The sequence below is a fragment of the Eulemur rufifrons genome, chromosome 26 (assembly GCF_041146395.1).
Source record: "Eulemur rufifrons isolate Redbay chromosome 26, OSU_ERuf_1, whole genome shotgun sequence".
Lineage (NCBI taxonomy): Eukaryota > Metazoa > Chordata > Mammalia > Primates > Lemuridae > Eulemur > Eulemur rufifrons.
In genome coordinates, this window is record NC_091008.1 from 7007090 (window position 1) to 7030652 (window position 23563).

The 23563-nt window shown below is 38.2% G+C and overlaps 2 protein-coding genes across 6 annotated transcripts in view; one reads left to right on the forward strand and one right to left on the reverse strand.

The window, feature by feature from the left end:
- Positions 1 to 2878, reverse strand: part of GSTCD (glutathione S-transferase C-terminal domain containing) — a 72036-nt gene extending 69158 nt beyond the window's left edge. The window contains exon 1 of the mRNA XM_069459092.1: positions 2725 to 2878. The gene's annotated coding sequence lies outside the window, so the exon portion shown is untranslated. The remainder of the gene's footprint in view (positions 1 to 2724) is intronic.
- Positions 2879 to 3075: 197 nt separating this feature from the next.
- INTS12 (integrator complex subunit 12) overlaps positions 3076 to 23563 on the forward strand; it is a 31025-nt gene continuing 10537 nt past the window's right edge. Inside the window, exons 1-8 of one of the 5 annotated variants that reach the window (XM_069459060.1) lie at positions 3076 to 3120; positions 4351 to 4355; positions 6937 to 7101; positions 9048 to 9200; positions 10908 to 11095; positions 12346 to 12505; positions 17056 to 17202; positions 19546 to 20241. In XM_069459060.1, coding sequence (XP_069315161.1) covers positions 6946 to 7101; positions 9048 to 9200; positions 10908 to 11095; positions 12346 to 12505; positions 17056 to 17202; positions 19546 to 20130 — 1389 coding nt within the window. In that variant the 5' untranslated portion in view covers positions 3076 to 3120; positions 4351 to 4355; positions 6937 to 6945 and the 3' untranslated portion in view covers positions 20131 to 20241. Of the gene's footprint in view, positions 3121 to 3352; positions 3561 to 4350; positions 4356 to 6936; positions 7102 to 9047; positions 9201 to 10907; positions 11096 to 12345; positions 12506 to 17055; positions 17203 to 19545; positions 20242 to 23563 lie in introns of those variants that run through there. The other 4 variants (XM_069459061.1, XM_069459064.1, XM_069459059.1 and 1 more) reach the window with 4 other exon arrangements.

Sequence of the window (23563 nt, forward strand, 5' to 3'; positions counted from 1 at the left end):
TTTATAAACTTAGAATTTCATAAATTGAAGTATTATAATTTTATTGCAGCAGCAATTTTACCAAAGTGTAAACCATCAGAAATTATGTTATTCTAAGCAAGTATGTATATTGATATTCAGGCAAAAGAACTTGGAATCTTAACTAGATTCTATATACTTAGCCTGCAAGTAGAATATTTATACAATAAGAATTATAAAGTGATGGATTAGAGCCCAGACTCTTAAGCCAGACTGACCAGGTACAAATCCTGGTTCTGATTCTTAGCAGCTATAAAGAATTTTTACGCACCTTGGTTCCTCATTTATAAAATGGCCACAATAACAGTACTTACCTACATTACGCTGTTAGAATAATTCCTGTCCCATGGTTAGCCCCTAAATAAATACTCGCTACTATTATTCCTCTATAAGTTATCTTCAAATTCCTTATCCATTGACACTATTAAAACATACAAACTTTGATGTGCAAAACCCAAATTATGTTTGTACTGCCAAACTTCTTCCCACAAAAGGTAAGGGATTCATGTTAAATTGAAAAGTTCTCCCCCTTCCCCCCAAATAGTGCAAAACCTTGTTTGTTACTGAGGCTGAAAGACGGAGAGTCATGAAATGGCACAATATAAAAGGGAAACCCTTAGTCCACATGCATATTAACCGATTATACTGTGCAGAATAAGTAGTTCAGCACAGTCTGCAAGTATGGGAAAATTACAGAACTCTTAAAATTTAAATCTGCTTAAATTCCTTCCTACATTAAATGTTCAACATTTTGAACATTACAGCTTAGCTTGTGTTTTATACTTTTCACAAAACAACATTATTTGGTTGTAAATCCCAGCCCATTTTATTACAATAATGTAGATTTAAAAAAAAACAAAAAAACCAAAAAACCTTACTCCTACAGAGATAAATAGTAGCTAATTACCTTAAATATTAAAGGTCAAAGATAACAAAAAAAACCTGAGCTTTTTCAGAGCTCATTACATGATGTACTATGGGATATAGTTAAGTCCTAGAGGACAAAAGCCTATAATTAAAATTAGGTGTTTTCTTATCTGGGCTAGAATTAGAAAAAAAAAATGTTTTAAAGTAAAAAAGCTTACCGTAACCTTAGCCATGGAGAAAGGGTGTAATCTTTTCTCTGGAGAATCAGGGAATCACTGGTTGCCATGGAGTCATAATGCTTGCAGCTAAACCTAACCTCATAATTAACAGGGATCCAACAGCACAAAAGGCTAACACGTTAGAAACATAAAACATCAGCAACCCTGAAATAAAACTACTGAATCCTCACAGCAAACAATATCTGTGCTTGTTATGATCTAAATGGTTGAAATCCCTGCCTCCCAAGGACTAATCGGAACAGAATTCAGTAGGATACTTTCAATACTTGCGGATAAAAACAACATATACCAGGGAACTGCAATACTGTAGAAGATGGGTTAGTTGGCTGTCCCCAGAATTTAGTTTCAAGGCCTGCTAAATTGTTGCTGTTAGGACAATTGGTGACTCAGTATTTCTTATTTCAAACCATAGGTGAGGATACAAAAGCTACAGAGTAAAACAGGTTTAAAAAAACGAAAACAAAACTTGATGGGCCCAGGACTACAGAAAAAACGATTCTCAAATCTCTTTGACTTTTTCAGTCTTATTTTTGAAGTTAGGCCTTAGAACATGAAGTCAGGTATAACCTAAACACAATTTCAAGTGATGAATATGCTTAAGGCAAACCTCTCAGAAGCGTGCGCGCCTCAGCAGGTAGTTAAAAAAAAAAAAAACCCACATAGATTAATGTCTGATTTATGAAATATGACAGCAAATCACTCAGTTGTTGTGTTATAACAGTTTATTTTCATAGTATTTAAGTGACCGTGTTTACTTGTTTAAATTGCTCACATCACTGGTTCTTGCTAGCTTTTGCATTTTCTCCTGTAAACATTGTTTCTACAGATAGGCTTAGAAAAAAAAAATAGTAGCACACTACATTCTTCATCAACTTAACACAAAATATATTACTAAATGCTGGCCTTTTCTTGATAGTCAAGAATTTGCAACAAGGAATGGGATCCTGGCATCAAGAATAAAGGGGAAAAATAACAAGTCACCTAGTCCCCAAAACCAGGTAGAGAGGTGGGAGGGGAAGCACGTGTATCATCAGACGTTTCTGAAGCCAAAGCAACTCTCAGGCAACTCAAAACAACTCTGGATAGAAGTTAAAACCCGAGGAGAGACAGCAGCTGTGAGAACGGAATATACGCGAACAGGTCACGAGGAAGCGGGTCCTCCCGAGCACCTGTTAAGCGGCGCTCGCAGACACCTGGCTTCTCTAATCAGGAAGGACTGGAAAAGAGAATTAAGGGCCGAAGAGAAAACAAGCTTAGTGTGTGACCCAAGGGGTCTTGGAATCGTGCTTAAGAGCCAAAGGCCCCACAAACCCCTACGACTGAAAGCAGCTCCATTCCCGCTGCAGCAGAGACCGGCTCGGGGACAAACCGGGAGACGCGCACAACGGAGCAGCGGCCCAGGGCGCCGAGCCCGCACCTGCCGGACTCGCGATGCAAAGAAGGCTGCGGCGGCCCCGGGGCTGGACGGAGACCGGCGGCTCCACGCCCCCGTCGCTCCCGCCCGTCCCCCGCATCCTCAGCCCCGTCGACCTGGACGCCAACAGCGGTCCCCGGAAGGCCGCGGAGGCTGCCGCGTTGGCGGCCCGAGCGCCCTCTTTACCTGGTCGCAGAGGCGCGGCCAGGCAGGGAGGGTGCGTGAGCGCGTCGGCGACCCCGGCCGCCTGGCGCCTTCCTGCCCAGCCGGAGCCGCAACGCCAAGGCCGCTTCTGGGAGCCGCTGCCCGCGGACTACACGCTTTCAAAGAAACCGGGGAAGCAAAAAAAAAAAAAAAAAAACAAAACAAGGCACCACATCCGGAAAGCAGCCGCGCCGGTCCTCATTCATAATCCGGCGGACCGGAAGAGAGATGCTACGTCACTTCCTGCTGTGGCACTGCCAAACCCTTCCCCCTCGGCCCTGCAGCCGGAACCTTTGTTTTCCCGCCCTGGGAGCCGGCCGGGGCGGGGACGGGTTCGGAAGGGGCCGGCAGGAACGCGCGGAGCGGCGGGGCGGAGCGGTGAGTTGTGACGAGAGACCCCGCTCCCGGCCGCCTCTGGGAGGCTCGAGACCCCCGCGAGGGGCGAGAGTAGCTTCGTGGGGACTCGATTTCTTCGCTTCTCGAGGGGAAGCCTCAGAATTTGCGGGCGGTGGCGAGCCTCAGCCTGGCCGCTGCCTGCTCCCTCCCGGGGCGGGCTGTGCTTCTCCCCGAGGTGCCGCGGACCCGGGGCCTCGTCTCGAACCTTCGTCGGGGCGGGGGGGTGGTTCTGGCGACTTCTCTGTGCAGCTCGCTCTTTCCTTCCGTCATCTTCTGGCTTCCTCGTCGAGCACCTTCTCCCCCGCTGGGCCTCCGGTGCGTTTTGCTCTGACCGGAGGATCGACGTTCCTTTTCCACATGCTGTCGCTTTTCCGCTACTCGCCCACTTTGGGGTCTTTCCTCCTGCCTGAGGTGTCCCTAAGGTATCAATGTAATCCAGAACCAAGGACGGAGTAGAGCAATAACAGGGGACGGCATCTTTAAGAGAATGTCTATCGAAAGGGGTTGCAAGAGCTTGCAAAAGCATGAACGTCAGATTTTCTAGAGCTGTTAGGAAATAGCAACGCCAGCATTGAACAGATTGAGCTTCCGTCACTCGTGCACGTGCGGACGGTCAACTTGGGACTTCTTTAGAGATTGGCAAGTAGTATGGAAAACGGATCTAGGGGAAAGCGTGTGTTTATATTTATGCATGAATACCCAATTTAAGTTGGAGAGGTCGTAGAAGCCCTAAAAGTGGCATTTTTGCAAAAACTTTAGTTCATGCATTCAATAAATATTTTTGAGCACCGGTTAGTTCCGCATACTGGGGAAATAACAGCGAACAAAATGAACCCCTGCCGTTAAGGAGTTTACGTTCTGGTGGGATTCATGAATTTAGGCCAGGTGAAAGATTAGGAAGAGAGTATTGCAGATAGGAATATTGTACAAGTCCCAAGTCGTGATTTTTGTTTTGCTTTGCTTTGCTTTTCCTGTTTCAATGTTTGGGTTTTTTGGGGGGGGAATGAGTGATGGAAGATTGTAGTCAAAAAGAATAGTTGTGGCAAGTTTCAGATTTTGCTGGCTCAAGCTGAAGCTCCTTGAGGTTGAAGATCTAAGTGAAATGAATATAGAAAGTTGGAAAAGATCGTCAGTGTAAATGCTAAAGTTGTTAAAGATGGTGGCAGGGGGAGAAGAGGAAGGTGAGCTTGGTGCAGGTGTTGTATATATCAGTAACGGTGAAGATGCAGGTGTGGATTTCAAGGGGGGATGTTGACCTAGGATGGTCTTGGAATATTTTTCTGAAAGCAACAATGTAAAGTAAGGTCTCCTTAGACCTCTGCTCGTTGAGTGGAAACAAATGAAAGGAACACGATTTTAGAGAAGTAAGGGAGGAGATGTCTTTGGGGAGGAGCATTGAGTAAAAGCAAGGAAGTGCTCCAGGAAAAAGTGGAACATACGGGGAAAGTGTTGATAATGAGCAGGGGATAGAAGATGATTGGCAGCTACCAAGGAAGTTAGTGTGGAGACGGAGGAGGGCCGAGCTGAACGAGGGTGCTGGAGGGATTTGCAAGGGGCAGCTTGTTTGTACCTTAAAGCAGCCGTGGTGTGTAAGAGGGAAAGTGGAAACTAGAAGTTGCTAGATAGTCTGGCAGTGGCCCGAACACTTTTCTTATTTATTCCTTGTGTGAAAGAACTGAGCATACTCTCGTATATATGTGTTTAGTCATCAATTATATGCCGACTCTGTTATACCCCTGTATGCAAGGAGCGTTTTTAAATAATAAAATTAAATAGAAATTTTAATATTTTTTCTCTCGTATTGCACTGCAGGGAGCACCGGGCTAGTCGTGGGATGTGTTAGTAATTTAGGGCAAGGGCACAAAGCCTGTTGAGTTTGATAATTGCAGGATCGCATAAAAAGAACTGACTCCAGGGTTCCAACTGGAATGTTGGTGTTGGTGACTTTTGTAGGCGTGTGCTGACTCTGACACCTCATCTGTGACGGAAACCTTTTACCTGGGACTACAGAAATACATAACAATGAATCCTTTGCTTCCATTTTTCAGCACGGAAATTTCAAGTAATGGTTTTTCTAATACATTACAAGGATTCTTCTAGGTATCAACCCTTTTATCAGCACCCAACAAAACAGGATCAGTAAACTACTATGGCCCTTTAGCTATGTAAAATTAGATCAATAGAAAGATTAGGCTGTCTTCCCCTTGTGCATTCCGGAAGAGTGGCAGGTTTAGCCTTTTAATCGTGGAAATTTTATTGAGGAGATATTTTTTCCTCAGAACATACGTGGTGGCCAGTCCTGTGAGTAAATTTAAAAATGACCTCTCTGTACCTGTCATTATGTAGAGGTGATATATGTAATAATACAAGATTAAGAGGTGACAGGCTGCTTCTCAGTTTGTTTACATTCTTACTAATACAACAGTTTGCAATGGGGTTACCTTTTCATTCTAGTGTTGGCCTTTGGACTCCTTTTCCTGGGTGATTCAGGTGATATTTTAGTACAGCACAGAATTTGACAGTAATTTTGAGGTTATCAAATGGATAACTGATACCTTCTTGGGAACTTAAAAAAAACAGCCTAGGAGGGTGTGTGTGTTTCCTTTCAGACCTGGAAAGGGGTGAGGAGGGAAGTAGGTGGAGGGAACAAACAATCCAGTTTCAGGCTGTGCTTTCAGCTGCCTAGATCCAACCGACAGCAGGTTTTGGTGGCGTTGGGAACCCCTGAGAATGGGAGACGACTGTGGAATTGCTGACAGGGACTGCCCTGTGGCAGCGCAAGTGTGTTGCAGGATTCTAGTATTAACCTCAAGGACAGAGGAGGGTCTCAAGCTGTGGTATTAACATATTGATCAAAGGATTGAACACAAAGAATACATATTTATTTTAATAATTCTTTGCCTGGAGAAGTGTTTGAAAAAGTGACAACCAGAAGCAGAACCACATGATAGCATTGATGATAGCTGAAAACAAAACGTTTTAATGCTATGGAATTTCATAAGTCAACGTATATCTTTATCCACCTTGGCTGTTCTGTAAGCTCTGTAGGACACAGAGCATCATCATAGGTTCTGTGGGAGATAGATTATGTGTGTGTGTATATATATATTTATGTATACGTATATATGTATATTATTTTTTAAGCAGCTATGGTATCATCCCTCAGAGACCTTGCTTTTTAAAAATAGGTGAATGCATAAGATACCACAATCTAAATGGGATCTAATAAGATTATCGGTATGTTTCAAGATTGGGGCAGAGGACTAAGGAGGCAAAATTAAAAAAAAAAAAAAAGATAGTTGAGGCAGAAGCAACCTCTACAGCACATCACTTAATGCACCTTTAACCATTGCCCTCCTGTGACACATACAAACACATGCATAGTGAATCTCCGCTTTTTGTTATGGAAGGAAGGTTTGAGAGAAGAAATTCTGATGCAGAGTGAACCTGACCTAACCACAGCAGGGTCTGTGTACTGAAATTACAAAGTGTATCTTTGAAAACGGGTGAGAAGGGGCCCTGCAGCAGGGAGACGCTTATCTGGATTTGAAACTTTGCCGTGGACATAGATACACAGGAAACTGATCATGCTGGTTGTGTCTGCAGAAAAGAATTAGATAATGCCAGTCAGGATAAGAAGGAAATTTACTTTTATCTGTAATAACCTTTTGGACATTTTAAATATTGTATCATGTGTGCAGTGTAATCTATTATAAACAAAGAACAAAATGGATAAAACTTTGACATAGATAATTGCACATTGTCTCTAAATTACTTCTGCCTCTTTCTTTCCTTCAGGTGTTTGCCATGGCTGCCTCTGTGAACTTGGAACTTGATCCCATTTTTTTGAAAGCGCTAGGTTTCTTACATTCAAAGAGTAAAGATTCTGCTGAAAAGCTGAAAGCCCTGCTTGATGAATCTTTGGCTCGGGGCATTGATTCGAGTTACCGTCCATCTCAAAAGGTACCTGCATGAATAAAAAGCCCGGAAAGAACAACTTCTTAGCTGAATTAGATACTTGTCGCAAATATTGCAAGATTATACTCAGTTTTTTTATTGCACACATGATACACTTTTCAGTTTAATCTGCATTATTATTAACATTTGCTCCATCACTTTACTAAGCCTACACCAGTGATCAACAAACTTTCTGTAAAGAACTAAATAGTAAATCATTTTTTTTAGAAACGGGGGTCTTGCTATGTTGCCTAAGCTGGCCTCAAACTCCTGAGCTCAAGTGATCTTCCTGCCTCAGCCTCTCAAGTAGCAAGTAGTAAATATTTTAGGTTTTATGAACCAGATGGTCTCTGTTACAACTATTTAATTGTGCCATGATAACATAAAAGCAGCCACACATTGTACGTAAATGAATGCGTATATAGCTGTGTTACAATATAACTAAAAAGCTATAATTATAGGCCTCAGTTTGCTAAACCACAGTCTAAACAATTATCATAATAAGTCAAGCCCTGCTTGATAGGGCTGAAGCCCCATTCCTCATCCCTTCCCCTTCTCTTCGTCCTCAGAGGTAACCACTGTTCTGAAGTTGATACGTGTCATAACCACTTCCATTTCTGTACGTTTACGGATTATCACAGAAAAATAGGCTGCAGTCGCCTATTTTAGTTTTATTTAGAATGATGAGGAAATGCCCTCCTTTTTGGGGAGGGAGAGGTTCCAAGGAGCTACTGTATACATAAACTTTATATACTACTAGTAAAAATAAATAACAAATACCTGTATTAGCAAAGCTGTGGCATAAGACTAAGGATTCAAAGTTTAAAACAGAATGAAAAGACAAGCCACAGATGGAGAGAAAATATTTTCAAATCATTTATCTAATAAAGGCTCTGTGCCCAGAATCTATGAGAAACTCTTTAAACCCAATAATAAAACAACCCCATTTTTGAAAATGGGCAAAAAATTTTGTTAAATAGTTCGCCAAAGAAGACATATGTTTGGCAAATGAGCTCTAGAAAAAATGTTCAACATCCTTAGCCACTAGGGAAATGTAAATTAAATCCACAATGAGATACTACCATGTACTTATTAGAATGTCTAAGATTAAAAAGACCAGCCATACCAAGTATTAGTAAGGATGCGAAGGAATTGGAACTCTCATAGCTTCCTGGTGGAAATATAAAATGGTGCAGCCACTTTGGAACGCAGTTTGGCAATTTCTTAAAAAATTAAGCACATGCTTACCATCTGACCTAGGCATTTTACTTGGAGACATTACTCTAGAGATATGAAAATATATGTCCATACAATGACTTGTACATGAATGTTTGTAACAGCTTTATTTGTAATATCCCCAAACTTCAGACAACCGAAATGGCCCATCAGTAGGTAAATGTATAAACAAATTATGGTATATCTATACAATGGAATATTATTCCTCAATAAGAAGGAATAAACTACTGATACACTCAACAATGTGGATGAGTCTCAAAATGAATATACTGATTAAAAGAAGCCAGACAAAAAAGGGTACTATATAATTACGTTTATATACATTTCTAGGAAATTTGTGACTAATCTATTGTTACAGAAAGACCACTGGTTGTTTGAGGATGGGGGATGTAGTTTCTCTAGGATATATACCTGTAAGAGTGTGATGACAAACAGCCCCAAGGAAATCTGAGGGGATGATGGAGATGTTCATTATATTGATTGTAGTGATGGTGTCACTGGTGTATACATATGTCAAAACTTATCAAATTTTACACTTTACAGTTTGTATATCATTTATATCTTAATAAATTTGTTTAAGAAAAGAGTGTTACATTGGTTATAACATAATATCCTAATTTTTAAGTGAAAATTGTTTAGATTTATAATATGTTTTTTATGATGTATTAGATAGTCTGAAGTTTTAATTACTGGTACTTTCTGATTTCACTTTTTAGGATGTGGAACCACCCAAAATTCCAAGCACAAAAACTGTCTCCATTAAGCAAGAACCCAAAACATCATCCAATCTTCCTTCTGGCAATAATAATGGCAAGGTCCTCACAACTGAAAAAGTAAAGAAGGAAGCTGACAAGAGACCTGCTGATAAAGTAAGATTTTTTTTTTAATCTGTTCCAAAGAAAGAAAGAGTAAACCAGTTGTTCCACAGGCAGAAAGAAACAGTGTTTTATGCCTGCTTCTTTTATAGTAATGAGTATAGGCATGTAGTAACCACTCAGTAAATATATTTTGCTAGTTATAAATGTTGACTTTTTGAAAAATGAGTAAAATTTAGAAATTTTTTGATTAACGTTAAATGGTTACTTTTTTTTAACTATTTACTGAAGTCATTGTCAACAAATATTTGAACCTTAGGGGGTATCGTAATTTTTTGAGTATAAACTTTATCCGTACCTCAGAGAGTCTAGATGGAACAGTTGTTGAAAAGATAGAGAGGAAAGAAAGATGTATTAATAAATGACTAAACATGAGCTCTGTTGTAGAATGGCATGCACCTCAACAGGGCCGCTGATAATTCTTGGATTGTGTTTTGAATGATTTTCACAAATAGTAATTAAGATTTTAGAAATTAGTAAAAAATACATTAAAATATATCTTCAGTAACTCTTGCCCTCATGGTGGGGCATGGTATGTATGTTTTCATACTTTTACTAAATAGTAACTATTCATAAACTATATTATTTTTTCGAGTTTTAAATATACATAAATGATATACTGTATATATGTATTCTTTGGTAACTTTTTCTCCACGCTACAATGTGGGGTTTTTTTTTTTGTTTTTGTTTTTGAGAATATTATGGGGGTACAGACGTTTTGGTTACATGAATTGCTTTTGTACAATTTGAGTCAAAGTTTTAAGTGTGTCCATCATCCATATACTGTGCCCTGTACCCGTTAGGTATGAATGACAATGTGCTTTTGTCATTTATGTCCATGTCTCTAGAGCTGGTTCTTTCTTTTAGCTACCATATAATATTCATTCTGTAAATAAACCCATTTATCTGTTTCCCTACTAATGAGCAATTAGGTTATTTCTCTTTTTTTTTCCATTACAATGAAGTGGGATTGACCTCTTTTGTATCTATCTCTCTGCAAACGTGTTGGTGGTTTCTATAGGATGTGTAGCCGTAAGTCCATGTGATACAATACAACATCTTCAGTGTTACTAGGCATTGGCAAATTGCCAAAAGTGGATATACTAAATTTATGTTCTCATCAACAAAATTTCAAAATTCTAAGTTCTCCATGTCTTATCAGACTTTCTAATTTTTGCCAAGCCAACAGGTATAGTGATTATATTTTAAAGAAAGGAGCCAGAATTAGCTTCGAAGCAAATATGGCCATGTGTGAAGTCTGGATGACTAGGAGATAGATAGCTCATTATTTCTTTCAATATATGTTAAATATTAGTAGTTTATAATTAAAAACATTCAAAATAAAATATAGCCTTATTAGTAAGAATGTTTTCTCAATTCAAAGCATCTTATTGGGGGGAAGAAAGGCACTATAAGTAAATCCATTGAACTTGCAAAATTGTTTGAGAGAAGAGTACAAAGGAAAATACCAGTGTATGTTATACTCTTCTGATTTATTTATTTCTATCTTGCTGGTTTCTTTTAATGTGCTGATTATAAATTAGTTACAATTCTACACTAATGTGCACATCTGTCCCTAACTATATGAAAGTATCTATAAAATGGAATTGATCATCACATACTGTCCTTATTCACCTCTCAGTGATTTAAAGTTTATTCTACCATGTTACTTTCATTATATCTGGTGTGTGCTTTTTATAGATGAAATCAGACATCACTGAAGGAGTTGACATTCCAAAGAAACCCAGATTGGAGAAACCAGAGACGCGATCCTCTCCCATTACCGTCCAGACCAGCAAGGATTTAGCCATGGCTGACCTTTCCAGTTTTGAAGAGACCAGTGCTGACGATTTTGCCATGGAGATGGGATTGGCCTGTGTTGTTTGTAGGTAAGCTGTACCTTGCCGCAGATCCTGTTGTTTCTTTGCAAACAGCAAACAACTCCCTCCCACTCCCACCTGCCAAAAATCAGAGCAATTGTTGGGTGTTTTCTATTTTGTTTTTTTTATTTGGGAGAGAGGAGGAGATAAGTAGATTATGCCTTATGAACTGCCAATGTAGCAATTTAGCATCCTGAAAATTGGTGAATATCTTTTTGACTGTGGCTTCTTTAATCTGTTATGGTAACATTTTCTGCATTTTTGGGTTCTAGAGGGAAAGTGATTATTGTATTACTCTTCAATAAGGAAGAGTCTGGTCGGTAGGCTCAATTAATTCCATTTTTCTTTTTAAAAAGTCTGTGTTGCTTTTTTTTTTTTTCTGAATTGTTGATGAAATTTATAAAAATAAACTGTTAATTTCCTAAAACACTATTAAGTCTTTTCCTAAGGATAATGAAAATGAAAGAAATGGTTCTTGGAGGTTATTCTGATTGGTGTCTTCAAACATGGAGGAATAATTAAAACGTAGATAACTTTGCCTAGTAGAAGATACATTTTAAAAATCAGAAATAACTAGATAGTTAATAATACTTAGATAATAACTAGATACTTAATAATACTACTAAATAACATGAACTTCTTAATGCCAGGAGCTAAATTTTTCATTGCTAATGGCTTTCATTGCTTAGCACAAAAAGATTGCCATCTTTGTTGCTATTTTCATCATAAAAATGTTCAATTCTGGTGCATTGGGAGTGAATAAATAACTGTAACCATTTGTGAACACGATAGGGAATGACTTAAGGTGCTTCTGAATAGGATCATTTATTAGAGATTCATTGTTTTCACATATATTTGTTTATTCCAACCTTTATCTACTGTGAAAGTTATTAATGAAGGAGGTAGAACAACATGTAGCTAACTAATTTAAAGGAATTTAATAGAGATACAAAGAAAATGTTATGAAACTGTTGTAGGACTAGTCAAAGTCTAACTTCTGAGAGAAAGAAAAAAATTACAGTGAGAAATGACAAGGAGAAAATAGCCAAATTTAATTAAGGCACCTTATATACTTATTAATGGTTGAGCATAAGCTTTAAAAGGAATGAAGTGCCAATTCCATGGATTTGGTTTTTTTGCTCTTTGGTTTTCTGGAACTTTTTTTCCCTTTTAATATACCAAACTTTACTAGAACAATTCTGAAATGACTGAATTGTTACATTCGAGAAAGTATAATATTTAATGGTATATTTTCTCAGGCAAATGACTGTGGCATCTGGTAATCAATTAGTTGAATGTCAGGAGTGCCATAACCTCTACCACCAAGATTGCCACAAGCCCCAGGTGACAGACAAGGAAGTGAATGACCCTCGCCTGGTGTGGTATTGTGCCCGCTGTACCAGACAAATGAAGAGAATGGTAGGAATCATGTTTTCCTTTATTTTGAACAGTCTGTGTCACTTTTTTGTTGGTATGTGCTTTCAAAAAAAACATTTGGACATTTCAGATAATGAAAAAAAATAACTAAGCTGATTATGTAAATGTTTGTATGTACAGTAATGCATAGTAAACGCAGATTGGTGTGTCTGTGCCTAAAGACCAGACCATGGTGTATGCATTTTTCTGTGTTCAGCTTTTAGGTTATTCTAATATAGATAAACAAGCAGAATTGGTGACCTACAAATTATGAATATTCCTTACTGGTATGTCAGTGTATTTATAAACACATTAAAGATAGTATGAAATACTGTGGGAGAGGGTTAGATGCAAAGCCCCAGTCTCTGTTGAGTCTGATAAGGAAATAGAGAAACTTCCTAAGTGATAGTCTGCGAAGGAAATACAGAAACTTCCTGGGTGAGCTCAAACCACCAAACGCGTGTGTGCAGGAGCAGGATCTTGGGCCTGTGTTTCCGTCTGCATTTCTCTGTTCCTCAGTTTGTCCTTACGATTGTCTCCGACCATTTATCTCATTCTCCTCACGTACTTTTCTCTTTTCACTGTTCACTTACATAACCGCCCTTAATACCATACTGAATCGTGTTTTCATTTGTTATTGGATAGTTTTTCTAACTTTTATTCATTTATAAAGGAAATAAATGATAAGTGAATTGCATAATTTTCCTTTTAAACAAATCAAGGAGCTGCTGTCTACTTCATTGACCTGTTCTCCCCTCTCCTTCCCATCTCTCGTCCCTTGCCTTGGATTAGTGACTCTTAATAGAAAGAGTTCTCATGTCTTAAATGAATTTCTACACAAACTAAATTTGTCTGACCAAATACATCTTTTTAAGTTCAGCAGTACTTCGTTAAAAGTAAAAATTCAAGATATCTAGTTTGCTATTTAATCAGTTAAATCAGAAATAGGAAATGAAAAGGGGTCAAATTTTAATTTTATTTGCAACAGGAAATTGTTGTGACAAGTTATAATTTTTTCTGCTTAGTTTGATTTTTATTTAGTTTATTATTTAAACTAGCTCTCTATGATTTTGACCAAAATTATTACAAATGAGCAGTATAATACATTCCAGAGCATTGATAAGAAGCCACTAAGAATTGATAATTGCCAAAAGAAACAAGTTGTGGCAGTAATCTTTCTATAGTATGTCTTCAGAGTTTTTTCAAATATTATTATTTCACTGTAACTCCCTTAATACCTAAGCACTAGTCTCCCCAGGTTTTTTCTCCCTCATTTTTTGTGACTTAGTTTATACCAAATCTGTGTTTATGGTTCTAACCCTCTTTCTGCAGCTGACTAGCTGACTAGCTATCCTGCAGGTACTTTAAGTTCAACATCTTTAAAATTAAAATTGTTCTCTACTCAGTTTTTTTCCACATTTGCTTGAGCTAGAAAACATTGTCTTTGATGCCTCTCTTAATTCCCTACCCCTTTGTTTCCCAGATTTGCTAATTCTGCCTCTTACATATCTCTCAGATCTATTCCTTTCTCTTTTATTACCCTGTTCTACAAATCCGTCATTACTTGTCTATTGCAATAGCCCCTTAAGAAATCTCTTTGCTTCCCTTCAATCCACTTGACTCACTACAGTCAGATAATTAAAATTATTCTTCTAAAATGTTTATCTGACTCTATCTGCCTAAATATGCCCTGTGGCTCTCAGTTACTTGTATAATGAGGTTATGGTCCTTAGTGTGCACGTATGGACTCCCTGTCCACCCGGGTCTGCCCTGCGGCCTCCTCCCTCGCTGTTTCACCATATACACACACTCTCTGGCCGTGCCAGGCAAAGCATGTCACTCCCTGAATATGTGGGCAAACTTTCGTGTTCCTGGATGTTTTGCTCCTCAGCTTCTTCTCTTCATCTGGGATACTGTTTATTTATTTGCTATGCAAATTAAATGTCTAATGCATTTATCAATAAAACCGTGTCTTATTCATTGGCATAGCACCAAAGCAGAGCACAGGGCTGGGCACATTCTGCATTCTCTTGTTCTCATTGTAAGATGAGTAAAGTAGAGGAAATGTATTAATAGATTAGTACCAGCAATCAGCAGTCACTGCAGTGTGTGTGTCCAAGAGTCGAGGTACTGAATGGGGAGCCACGGCTAATATTAGGGCGTGACGAGGCTACACAAAGAACAGATGTGGGGAAATACCAGAAGAAACGGTCTAAAGTCAGCCTGAAGATCGAGATCCAGTAAACATAACATTTAATGCGAGAGAGGCATTTGGAACAGTAGGATTCTAAGTCCAGTCATTCTAACTAGAATTGCTTTGAGTAAGGTTCTCATATGTTCATTGGTTATTGCTCCAAGGTATCTCAAAGATGCTATAATTAGCATCTAATATCCTCTTTCTCTTTGCACTAATTTCTCCACCTGGGGCAGGTTCTACACATACGTTATTACAAGAAGACCTTGTTAGAAGGTTGTGATAGTGTATTACAGGTTCCAGCGTCATTCTTTAGTTCCATGATTTTCTCTCAACCCAATGATGGGTTTGCCCCCACCCAAGTAAGAAACCTGTGTAACTTACTTCCCTGGCTCTCAATCTGAGGCAGTAACACACTCGTGCTCAGCGGGATTTAGAAATATGTGGGTGTTTTGATCAATGCCGTACGGCAGTTGGGGCCCGAGTGGGGAGTTCTACACATTCTGCAATGTGTGAAGCAATTACCCAGAGAAAAACCGTAGCGCCTTTGCTGAACAGCACCGAGTCAGTGGCTATACCCTAGTTCCCTGAACTGGTATCACCAGCAAAGGACAAAGGGTTCTGGGCATTTCTTACTCAGTTTCTAAGGAGCTGGGTAAATAGGGAGGCAGAAGAGATCCAAAGATCATCTCCTAGGCAGAGGCCCTTTCTGGGCTTCATAATCAGTGTTCATCTGCTAAAATATACAGGCTAGGTTGGTCTTCAGAGTCTAGCCCTGGAATGGAAGGTGTGGGTAGAGGGCAGTGTGAGATTGAAGGCCGTGGTTCTGGAGCCGTGTGTCTCTGAGTCACTGTGAGAGCTGCGTTTGCAGTAGGGAATAGAACGCCCCTCCTTTCCTGCTCGCAAGAGATGCGTTACCACAGGGAGTCTTCCAGCATCTCTAATATTCTTAATCTGAATGCTGCTTTGTGAGGGATGCTTGCAGGTAAATGTACTTTGATGTGAAAAGTGTATAATGTAAAAAGTGACATGAATTAAGATTTAGGGGTCAAAATTACATAGTACAGCAAAAAAAAAAAAATAGCACAAGAAGATTACACGAAAAGTTCCTTCTGAGAGGGAATAAAAATTAAAAAAAAAAAAAGATTATTGCAAGAATGTCTAAACAAGGATAAAACAGGCCAAATTCAGGCTTCCAAAAATGGGAACAAGTTATTAATAAATTCCCTGGTATAGCATTCTGCGGACTCATGAGGGTTGTCCAAGACTGGAATGGCTGGCTGGGGGCAGCTTTCCCCATCCAGGGTGGGTGGGCTCTTCTGGATTCCGTTTGATTATCCTTTGTGAATAATTATGAGACAACAGTCACTGTTTTTTCCAGTACTCAACATGGGCCAGACATTGTGCTCACCTCTTATATAATCATCATTCATCCTCATGACCTACCTTCGAAATAGATGGTACTGTCATCATTTCACAGACGGAGAGAATGAGGCCTTTAGAGATTTACTTATTTTGCCTGAAGTAACATGGCCAGGAAAGTAGTTGAGCTGGGTTTTAATCCTAGCTCTTTTTGACTCCAGAAACTGAGCTCTTAAGCACTGAACTTTACCATCTGCATAGTTACGAGTATCTACCTAGAAAACACTAAAAAACGATTAGAGTTTATAAGACAGTTTAGTAAAGCACTTAGTTATAAAATAAAGGAAAAAAATCAATTATTGGTCAAAATAAAACTGAAAATGCTTATAAAGGAACAATGGATATAAATCCTTCTTTTGGAACATAGAAATTTGCATTTATGACTCTTAAGGATTTAGTGTGCCTAGTTCTGCATTGTGGAGAAACCTCAAAAAGGTTCATCATTTATCAATCATTTTTTTCCTTCCCATTCTGTATTTAAAACCATACAAATGATCTGAGCTACGTTTTAACCTACCCTTAGTGACTCAGGGACTTCCACCCTAAGAAGAAAACTCCTAAGTCTTTGACCAACCGAAATGAAAAATAAATGTACTTTGTGATAAGTAAAGCTAACTAGTTACATATAGTTTGTGATTTTCCTTTTTTAAAAAAACAGTTTGGTTTGTCTTGTTAAAATTGTATTTAACCAACCCTATTCAGCATGATTTCTAAAGCTTACTATTATCTTTACTATTTAGAAATTAATGAAATCTGTTAAACTATTAATATGTTGATGATGAAAATAATTTGTCTAAGAGCCTATATATTCATTGTCATAATATTTTTTAATGTTGAGACCCATTTCACTTCAATGATGAGAGCTCTGATAGATTATCCTTTTTGTGTGCATTTAATTAAGATTTTTTAATCTAATTTAATCCACTGGTTTTTGCAGGCACAAAAAACTCAGAAACCACCACAGAAACCAGCCCCTACAGTTGTCTCTGTAGCTCCAGCTGTCAAAGATCCATTGGTGAAGAAACCAGAAACTAAACTCAAACAAGAGACAACTTTTCTAGCATTTAAAAGAACAGAAGTTAAGGTATAGTACATTCCATTTTTGTCTGAGATTATATCTTAATTTAGTAGACTACACAATAGTTGCTTGACAAAATATTTAAGGAGAAACTTTATGTACTGAATGGCTATATGTTAGAAATTAAGACTGCATAACTGTTAGGTAGAAAAGGAACATTTGTATTATTATTTAATCTCTAACTTTGCTGTGTTCGCTGTGTTTCTTTTTATCACGAACAGAAACAGTCTGTAATCACTCCAAAATGACATTCTTTACCATTCTTATGTGGTTAGATACTTACCTCCAAACAGGAATTTGGATTAAATTCTAAGTACCTTTGCCATCAGCAGCAACAGTTTTGCTCCCTATACTGTGTAAGCTGATTGGCCTCATCCTTTTTTTCTTCCTACTTACTGGCTATTGAAGAAGTGTTCTTGCCTTTTGGGTTTTTTCTTTATTATCATGAACTTTCATGGTACCTACCTGTTATACTAAGGGACCATATTCTCTCGTAAGAATATCACCTTTCTCATTTCTAGATTTGCATCTTTGAAAGAAGTTTACATTATTATTATCCTGGCATTTTGATATGAAATAAAAGAATTTTCTAATTTAATTTTATAACAAAAATTATATGTATGTATATAATTATATATTATATACATGTAAATTACATGTATGTAATATGTATAAATTTACTGAGATATACATTCCAATTTTAACTGTAGTACTAAAAAATACTAGCCTCAAATTCTCAAATATTTACTTGAGAAAATTCTAAAGATAATACCTTATCTAAGCAATTATAAGTGGCAAGCTCAAGAACCTTGGTGTGATGAAAAAGAATATGAATATAAAGTACTCTGAGAAAGATTGATAATTGTATTTGTAGATCATTTTTTATTTTATTTTACCAAGGAAGAATTGATACCCAAGGGATATCCATTATTGATTTGTCATATAGTAACTTGGTAAATTGGAGTAGAAGTAAGAATAACTAATTTATTGAAGCTAATTAGAGTTGCTATATTGTATACTTAATCACTTTTTGGTAGATTTTTATACTAACCCATTACGACTAAAGTATATTTTTAGGAAATCCACCATGAAATCATTTTATGGCAAATAAATTAAGGCCTTGGCAGTCATGTTTGTTTTGATTAAGAAGTTTTGTTGTCTTTTGATAAAAGTGAATAAGTTTGTACTATGAAAAAAATCATTTCCATTCACACATAAAAAGCAAATGGCTTTTCCAATAGGATAATGGGCAAGAAAGTATCTATTGTTAAAAGTACTTAAGAAATTTATTTTCGGCCGGGCGCGGTGGCTCACGCCTGTAATCCTAGCACTCTGGGAGGCCGAGGTGGGCGGATCGTTTGAGCTCAGGAGTTCGAGACCAGCCTGAGCGAGAGCGAGACCCCATCTCTACTAAAAAATAGAAAGAAATTATATGGACAGCTAAAAATATATATATAAAAAAAAAAAGAAAGAAATTTATTTTCTACATTGAAATAGTAAGAAATAAATAAACCTTTAAAAAATATATCAGGGAGTGAGTCAGTCCTACCCAGAATGTCACTGTGCAGCCAGCAAAGCAATTGATGAAATTCTTTTTTCAGAAACAGGAATCTGTTGTGTGAGCTTCAGAAGCATAGACAAATTATGAAACTAAAATCGTGAAACCTTTTTAGTGTATCATAAAAGTTGTGTACTTCCAAAGTAGTTAACTTTATACATCTACATATATTTTGCAGCGCTGTAGCTGATGCTCATAATTTGGGAGAACATCTTTTTTAATGGGTTCAGAATTTATACACAACTGTTTTCTTTCTCTCACACAGCCACTCAGTAAATAATTATTAAGTGAATCTCTTCGTCTCAGGTATCTTCTCCTGAATTTCCTGCGCATAAGCATTTTTGCCCATTAAGAGTGGATTCTATTTTTGAAAGGATCCACTAGTCATTTGGGGCAAAGTCTAAAGAATTAGATGTTTTAATGAGCTAGATGGTACCTTTTTGGGTAAAAAAAATAAGTTAAAGCACTAAATCTGATTTTCTGATAAGGCTTGTAGCTGAATCTAAAAGCAGTTCCCCAAAATGAATTCTGTATATTTTCTTGACAAGAATATGGCATCCAGACTTTCTGTTTTGGAAATGGTAATTCCTACTAGCTATGGCTAAGTTTTGTTCTGTGTGGTTTTTCAGATCAGCTTCATAAAAACCTAATTTGATGGTATGACTTAAATTTCCCAAGTCATTACTTTGGTGATGAAAAGTCTAACCATTAAACTTGTTATATATTCAAGGATATCAGTTAGGCGTTGATTACACTTGGCTGCAATGTAATATTTAATTTTCTTCTTTTAGCCTTCCACGGTTATTTCAGGAAATTCTTCTAGTACCAGTGTTTCCTCTTCAGTAACCAGCGGCCTCACTGGATGGGCAGCTTTTGCAGCCAAGACTTCCTCTGCTGGCCCCTCGACAGCGAAATTGAGTTCAACAGCACAGAACAGTACCGGGAAACCTGCTACCTCGTCCGCGAACCAGAAGCCCGTGGGGTTAACTAGTCTGGCAGCGTCATCCAAAGGTGGACTAGGTTCCAAAATAGGTTCCGGTAACAGCACCAGTCCCACTGTGCCACTGAAACCACTTCCACCCCTAACCCTGGGCAAAACTGGCCTTAGTCGCTCTGTGAGCTGTGACAACGTCAGCAAAGTCGGTCTGCCCAGTCCCAGTAGTTTAGTTCCAGGGAGCAGCAGCCAGCTGAGCGGGAATGGAAACAGCGGGACGTCGGGGCCTAGCGGAAGTGCAGCTGGCAAAGCCACTTCAGACTCGAGCAGCTCTTCCTCCGCTTCCCTCAAAGGCCCCACGTCACAGGAATCCCAGCTCAACGCGATGAAGCGGTTACAGATGGTCAAGAAGAAAGCCGCCCAGAAGAAACTGAAGAAGTAATGTGGCCTGGCCAAGTAGGTTTTTATATCATACGAACCTAAAGATGACAAGTTTATTCTTAGGACACAAACTGTAATATACTGTAATTTAATAAAAATCCTCATCATCAAATTTCGATTGTTTCTTCCCTTAAAATGCTAACTATCACATAGCAAAATTTGGGAAGTTTTATTTTAAATGTCTTTAACACTTTTATTTTACTGATTTCCATAGTGTGTGAGAACAAGGATGAGAATGACTGGTTCTTGATGAGCATTTCAGAAGATTGATAGCATGTGCGAATTTAAAGAAAAAGAAATAATTCTTCTTCTAGCAAAGCCCCAGGAGTCGATCCTGCTGAACGAGGTACCTTCCAAGGTGGCGGAGATGACCCAGAATCCAGTCGTCTTCTTCCCTCCCCGTACTCTGGGTGCTCCGTGTCGTCCCCAGCCTCCTTTCACCTGACTCTCCTACTCCCTCTAAATGTCATCTCCTTTTTCAAAATTAATTTTTTATAATTGATTCCTCATAGTGATAGTGTTCATAATGGATTTCTCATCCCGTTTGTATCACTGTTTTTATTACCTCCTATCAGTTATTTTGGGATTTATCTCTCCCAGTAGACTGTGAACTCCCATACCCTGCAATACGGTATTTTTCTCGCATTGCCCACCTTTCCCGACATCACCAGTGTAATATGTGCACACAATATGCACTCAGCAAGGGTTGAATTTTGACTCACCCTGGTTACGCACATTCCTGAGAACTCTTGAGAAAAATACCCATTCCCAGGAGACTTTGTGGGTGGAAATTTATGACTTGTTCACACATTGACACCTTCTTCCCATTCAGAAAAGACATTTTCTTACTGCCCCAAAATGGTATGACATTTTACCTAATTTCAGTTAATTGTGTATAAAAGAAGCTCCCATGTCACGATTAATTCTTGAGACGGTTTTGCACGTTGTTAAGTCAGAAACTGAAGAGTGAGTTGTTGCCTCGCTTGCCGGCCAGCAAATCAGCCGTCATTGTACGTAGATGTTCTGCCAGAGGACGGGGAGCTTTTTGAGTCAGAGAAAGAGATAGTTTATTGTTCATAGCAGCCGTTTTCTGATTCACGAATACCTCATTTCACCCAGAAACTGGAAATCCAACGAGTTCCCGCATTGGCGACACTGAGCACCCTGTTCCGTCAACCTTGACGTGTGCTAGTGAGTCTTCACTCTGTAACCCTCTAATTTCAGACCCTCTGCCTTAATCCCTGGGTTTTACTAACACCATTATTCTAGAATAATTATTCTAATTTAGTAATAGAGCTAAGTGATCCCTGTGAAGATAAAGCTTTTTAAATGAAGCTTGTTCTGTTTCTAAGGAAAGATGATTATTTTAAACCACTCTATTAAGTAATGGCACCGAATTATTCATGCTTAATTAGAATCCAGGATTGAGGTAATCACATTACTTACATGTGGAGTAGATGTCTATTTACATGTTTAAAATCTGCCCTACAGATGTTTTTGTTTTGAGAAACAGATTTCTGTTGATCAACCACCAATTTGGCATAAAACTCCAAGTCCGCTTCAGGGTCAAAAGGACAAAAAAAAAAAAAAAAAAATATCCATGGTTGTTTATAGTTCAGAGCCAATTTGGACTGAGCTAAACAAAATGACCTGACATAATTTCAGCTCAGCAGCTATAACAGTTAATGTAACCTCAGTCCCTACAAGAAATTAAAACAGTAATGCTTATTACTGTTTGCATATTGGCACTTGAAATGAAAAAATTTATCCCATCGTGAAAAATATGTGCTAGACAGAGTTTAGAAGAGAAGTAATTATTTTGATTTCTATTGTACCTGAGATGATTTTAACTAGTTTATCTTTGAGTATGGCTGTTTATATATGCATTATATATTTAGAATATGTACATATATATAAGTATGCATACATCTAATAACTCAGTTTGGTGTTTTATAGAGGTCTATTTGGTATTAAGAGTTTAAGTAGCTCTTTGACCTTGATTTTTCCGTATCATAAAGTGGGCTGCAAGACTTTTTAACTGGGCAGTGATGATAGTAGCCAGTTTTATATTAATAGCATGTATGATTTTATTTAATTTGTTATGTGTAGTTTGTTTTCCCCGCTAGAAGGTGGTGTGAGGGAGGGATCTTACTGGTCTTGCACAGCGTTGCATTCCGCAGGAGCTCTCAGATACTTAGGGCTCAGTGAATGGGTGGACAGATAGGCAGGGATGCCCCCAAGGGAGCTTCTAGGGCTGTGTCTTTGAATCCCGTTTTAGTAGATACTTGGCATCACTTTTCTGTTTTGCATATTGTGTTTTCTCTAAGATCACGTACGTAACCATAGATTTTAGTGACTTTGGAAAAAAAGAAAGAAAAAGAAAAACACTGAAAGGACGCAGAAAGCAAACGCCTGACTAGGAATCCCAGCCCCTCCGTGGGGTCCTCAGTCTCCTCCTTCATGAAACATAGACAATGACGTAAGATGGAAGGCATCTAAAACCTAAAGGTCAGGTGACTCCAACTCTGGACAAGGATGTGGCAGTACTGTTATCAGTGACTGAGATTATAAATTATATTGTGATGTCCATAGATTATGTAGGAAATGCATCATTTTACCAAAATAAAATTTTATTATGAATAATACAATAATTATAAAAATTATGTGAGAAATTAGAGAAAGCCATAAATACAGTTACATACCATAGTGCCATTTTTTCAGATAAGGTTTATTCAATTTACTAGATTTTTGGACAAGAACATCTCATTCCAGTGTTGGCTAAAAGTGTGCCTAATTTTCCCGAAAAGCTAAAGCGAATCTTGCCTATTTCTAGCTAGAGTGTGAACGTTGAACGCAGTGTCTGGCCTGCAGAGGCTCAGCCTGAGCTCCCGTAGCCCTCGAGTGAAGATTTGTTATATTGGAATGATTTGTAGATCACGGAGAAGTCATGTCTGAGTTTTTAAATGTATTATTTAGTGTATACATTGGGGAGGGAAGTAACTGGAAAAAAGTTAGACTTTTTAAAATAGTAACATTCTCTAAATACTGAGTATAAAGTCCAGTGTCCTTCTAGTCAATAAAACTTATTACTTCAAATCAACTATAATTTAAATTTATGTTTCTAATTTAGCTTGAATTTTGTGAGGTCCAGATGTATTCAGTGTTGAGCAGTACATTGAGCACGTTAAGAAGCCATAGTTATAACAAACAGGATTTAAATAAGGTGGTTTTCTTGTCATAGAATATAAAATAAAGATTTCCTCGTTTTATTCATGTGGCTTTGAGAGGTCTTTACAATGGACAGAAATCCAAGAAACGAATGGGAAAAGTGAAGAGTTTTTAATTCCGTGTTTCAGGAGTGAAAACAGTAATTTTTGTACATCACTTGAACTGCATTCATTACAAATGGTACCAGGCACTTAATAGCCATTTGT